Source organism: Penaeus vannamei, chromosome 2 (assembly GCF_042767895.1).
Source record: "Penaeus vannamei isolate JL-2024 chromosome 2, ASM4276789v1, whole genome shotgun sequence".
NCBI lineage: Eukaryota > Metazoa > Arthropoda > Malacostraca > Decapoda > Penaeidae > Penaeus > Penaeus vannamei.
Genome location: NC_091550.1, coordinates 50,643,866 through 50,648,865, shown reverse-complemented (window position 1 = coordinate 50,648,865; position 5,000 = coordinate 50,643,866). Strand labels below are relative to the sequence as shown.

The following is a 5,000-nucleotide window of genomic DNA, read 5'->3' as shown; positions in this document are numbered from 1 at the left end:
CTCCCCATTCCTCTACTTCCTCCTCATCCTCCACCTTCTTTCTCGTCTTCCTCCACCTCTCCCTCCCTCCGACCAACACCCTCCACCCCACGACTCCATCTCCCGCGAGTCCCCGGACAAGAGGACCAGAAAAGTCCCGCCGCCATTCCCATCCTCGCACCAAAAGCCTGCGAATCTCCGGGCCACGACTGACTGACCGGAGGCCGGGTCGCAACGCCCCGCCGCGGTTTTCGGTGATGGTTGTAAGCAGAAAAAGGAGGCAGGAAAAGCGAAAGAGAAAGAAAGGGAGAAAGGGAAAGAGAGAGAGAGAGAGTGCGCGCGCGTGTGTGTGTGATGGGGGGAGGGGGGGCGGCTGAGCGTGCGTGTGCGTGCACGTATGTCCTATGTGTGTTTGCGTGTTTGTGTGTGAGGATATCCGGAAGGTTGCCAGCAAAAATAAGAATTTACGAATAACCGAGACATCAGCACTCCCGCAGTCTTCTAACACGCTCCCCTAATCGGTCTACCGAAGTTCGAGCCCATTTTCCCGGCGCCTTTCTCGCTTCGGATAGAAACTAGCTCGCTCTACTTCTCACTCGCTGGACGTGTCCATCAAAAACTCTTTCCGCCAAAACTTTGTACAGTATGAATTCAGCCTTAATCCCACTATGTCATGCTAGATAAGCCTTAATCTCTGTCGGAGAACTAATTCAATGGGGGGATTCTCCACGCTCCCGGAGACTCCCTCTCGCCTGCCACTTTCTCTTGCCTAATTATTACGATAGAAAGATTTTTTTTTAATCTCCCGTTTCCACATATACACCCCACCTCTTTCTCTTACACTCTCTCCCACTCTCCCTTTCTTCCTCCTTCCCAAATCCTATAGTTCTTTTATATGTTCCTATCTCTCTCTCTCTTTCTGCGCGCGCGCGCGCGCGTGTGTGTGTGTGAGAGTGTGTGCGTGTGTCTGTGTTTTTATGTATGTGTGCGTTTGCTATAAACATAGAAACATTTAATAAAATGGAGGACAGACATGTATACTGTATCTGTTTCTGTATTTGTTTACAAGACCTGAAGAGAATTTTCTTTCGTGCGCTATAGATAGAAAGGACATTTCACCGACAAACAAATATGGAACAGAAAATCAAAAACAAGAAATAAGATCTAAAAAAAAAAAAAACACCGACGAACAGAGAAAAGGCCCCCCCCCCCCCCCAGCAGCCCCCTTTCCCCGTGACGCCGCCGCCGAGAGCGAGCGAGAGAGCCTTCGCGCGCCCCGGCAACCCTCGGCTTAGCGGAGCGCGAAAAATAGCTCCGTCACGAAAATTCTCGAGAAAACCTGTGCCCGAAAGCAATCGCATCCCATCATTAACTTTTCCCAGTCAGCATCAGTCAGCATGCCCGGCACGCCCTCCTGTCTTCGGGGGAGCCCATGTGCAAATCGCGCCCGCCGGAAGCCGTCCGCGCTCCACTTCGCAATCTTGTTATCTGGCAGTAAAACCTGTCAACATAGTTTTCCCTTGCAGGCTACTGCTCATTAGTAAAAAAAAGAAGGGAAAAAACAGAGAAGAAAAAAAATATATATAAATATATACGTACACACACACACACAAATATATATATATATATATATATATATATATATATATATATATATATATATATATATATATATATATATATATATATATATATATATATATATATATATATATATATATATATATATATATATATATATATATATATATATATATGTATGTATGTATGAACAAATGGTGGTGGCGGTTGAATACTTTTGAAGCGTCGACAAGGTGATAATACCGTGTATACATTGCAATATCTCTAAATTGCATTTCACAAATACTTTAATCTAAACATTTATCTGGGAATTGAGTTCAGACACTGAAATATTAATTGCCCTCTGAACACAGAACCATTAACCGAACTGCAAGCATAGAGAGAAAAATTAATGGTAAGCAAACTAAAGTGTCCGATTTAATCAAAATCAAAATCAAAACAATAAACAATTTTACATGTGATTTCCTTACATATTCATATCATTATCATTCCTTCCATCCTTTCATGAATTATTTGTCTCTAAAGTATCTACTTCATCATACCTCATGTTACTCCATAAGTTATTTATCTTAAGAATCAATCTTTCCAACATCAATCGGATTCGCCAATGTCATCCATCAAGACAAGGGCTTTTTGTCCGCCATTTGTTGCCGGTTTGTCTTCCCTTTGTCGATTCTCTTTCATTTTCTATACGACTTCTCGTTTATCATAATCAGCACCAGTTGTATTTTCTCTCTCTTCCCTGTTTGTATCCGATTTTCTTTCGAACAATGCACTGCCTGTTTCTTTCTCTTTCCTTCTTCGCCATTTGCAACAAATTAATTCCTCTTGTTCCATCTCTCACTTATTTTCATTCTCCTTACTTTCACCATCATTTCTTTTATGCATCTCATCATTATACATAACACGATCCTCACTAGAGATAACACCATACTCACCATAAACAAACCAATTCCATCATAAATACCCTCCCCCCCAAAAAAAAAATGAAAAAAAAAATATATATCAATCAGCTTACCTCCTCCTTCCTACTCCAACCTCATTATCCTCTCTTGCTACTCTTCCCCTTCGTTCCTTGGGGCTGAAGACATAATGCCGATAGAAGACATAATTTCGAAAAACAGGCTGAGGAGGTGGAGAGGGACGAGGAGGAGGATCTGGTTAGGAGGAAGAAGAAGAACAGAATGATGTTAATGATGATGAGGAGGAAGAAGAGGGATAGAGATAAGGAAGAGGAGTGCTAAGAAGGAAGTACATGTGAAGGGAGACCAGAGAGATATGAAAACAGAAAACAAAAGGATATATTGATGAAAAAAGGAGAAAAAAATAAAAAAAATAAGAAGGGACTAAAGCAAGAAGTTGTGAACCGCTTGGAAGGCTGAATTTTCTCCCTGCCAATGGTATCGGCGCTGTCATACGGCCTGTGAAAGGACACGGCGCTCTGGAGTAGCCTTGTACAAACACTGTTGACTGAGCGACGGTGCACATCAAACACGGCGGTTGCCTCACTGTTGATTCGCCTCACATTGCTCACGCTGGATAAATCTCAGCTTCATTTTCCCCTAAACTTAAGGTATTTCGTTAGCATCAAAATGTTTTAATCTCTGACACACACATACACAGACACACACAAACACACACACACATGTACATATATATATATATATATATATATATATATATATATATATATATATATATATATATATATATATATATATATATATATATATATATATATATATAAAGCCAGTTAGAAAATGGAATTAGTAACAGTATGTTTCCTCTACTATGAGATACCCATGCGACCCACCCCAACAGTATTTACGTGATATCTTTCGCTGAACGTGAGTTATCATCCTAGAAGAAAGTGTAAATTGTTTTCGCTTATTATTGACATATTTCCCACTCGTGTCTCTCCTTGACATTGCGGTCGTGCAACTGGTCTTCTTCCAAAGGAAAATTCGCCAGCTTTCAAACGAGAAAGTCATCGTGACCGATATTTTTGCCCCTGAACAATACACTTCTACTTTCCGTTAGTAGGTTTGCTTATCACTACCCCCACCCACCTCCCGCTTCCCTCCCTCCCTGCCTATCTCTCTCGCTCCTCTCCCTTTCGCTGTCTCTCTTTTTCTTTCTTTCTTTCTCTCTCTCTCTCTTTCTTACTTTCTTTGGCTCTCTCTCTGTCTCTCTTTCTCCCCCTCCTCTCTCTCTCTCTCTCTCTCTCTCTCTTACTTTCTCCCTTTCGTCTCTTTCTTTCTTCCTCTCCTCCTCCCTCCCTCTGTCTCTCTCCTCGCTTCTCCTCCCTCTCTCCCCGCCTCTCCTCTCTCTCTTATCGCCTCTTGTCTCTCTCTCGCTCCCCGCCTTTTCCCACTTTCTCTCTCCCCCCACCCCACTCTCTCTCATCGCTTCTTCTCTCTCTCTCTTATCGCCTCTTGTCTCTCTCTCGCTCCCCGCCTCTTCCCTCTTTCTCTCTTCCCCCACCCCAATCTCTCTCATCGATTCTTCTTCTTCTTCTTCTTCTTCTTCTTCTTCTTCTTCTTCTCTCTCTCTCTCCGCCTCTTCTCTCTCGCTCTCTCTTTTTTCTTTCTTTCTCCCCCCCCCCCCTCTCTTGGTCTGTCTCTGTCTGTCTCCACCTCCCCTAGAAACGTTCTGCGATAAAGCAATGTCACGACAGATTAATTGAGGGGTGGGGCACTGGGGACGGCAGGGAGGGGGGTCAGGGGAGGGGGGGTACCGCGAAGTCTCCAGTCAGTGTATATAAGGAGGCAACGGCGGCTGTTGGGGTACCATTCGCACATCCTCGTCTCAGCGTGTTCACACCTTACAGACATCAGCAATATGTTCTCCAAGGTTCTGCATACGGAATTATTATTCGATTTGAAGAACATGTGAAGAAAAATATTTGGTGGTAGTGAACGTATATATGAATTTATGCATGTGTGTGCTGTTAAAGTATTAATTAAAGTATGCATGGGTGTATGTATGAATAAATGTTTTTATGTATGCGTAAATATGAATGTACTTCTGTATGTACGCATGTGTACATACGGATGTATGTATATATATGTATGTGTGTATATGCTTATGTAGATATCAAAATATGTAGATAAAAGCATATTTCAGAAACGTTTATATCATCTTATTTCTTTTTTGCACTTAATAATTTTCTTTCTAGGTAACGTTACTCATGGCCGTGGCGGGAGTAGCCCTGGCCTTCCCCTCGGACCCCTATGGCCCCCCTCCCCATCAGCCTGTATACAAGGAGGTCAGTATATGATGTGGCATACAACCTTCAATACACGCATCGTGAAAACATTATCAAAGGAACTGCTAAAACACAAAATGATCTTTCCCTCTTTCGATAGGATCCCATCCCGTACAATTACGCTTACGCCATCAACGACCAATACGCCGGCGCCGACTTCGGCCACAACGAG

The 5,000-nt window shown here is 42.8% G+C and overlaps 1 protein-coding gene across 1 annotated transcript in view; it reads left to right on the top strand.

The window, feature by feature from the left end:
• The first annotated feature begins 4,351 nt into the window (after positions 1 to 4,351).
• LOC113819108 (cuticle protein 7) overlaps positions 4,352 to 5,000 on the top strand; it is a 1,169-nt gene continuing 520 nt past the window's right edge. Inside the window, exons 1-3 of the mRNA XM_027371347.2 lie at positions 4,352 to 4,413; positions 4,739 to 4,828; positions 4,929 to 5,000. The exon at positions 4,929 to 5,000 is cut by the window's right edge and continues 66 nt beyond it. Of these exons, the coding sequence (XP_027227148.2) occupies positions 4,402 to 4,413; positions 4,739 to 4,828; positions 4,929 to 5,000 (174 nt within the window). The 5' untranslated portion in view covers positions 4,352 to 4,401. The remainder of the gene's footprint in view (positions 4,414 to 4,738; positions 4,829 to 4,928) is intronic.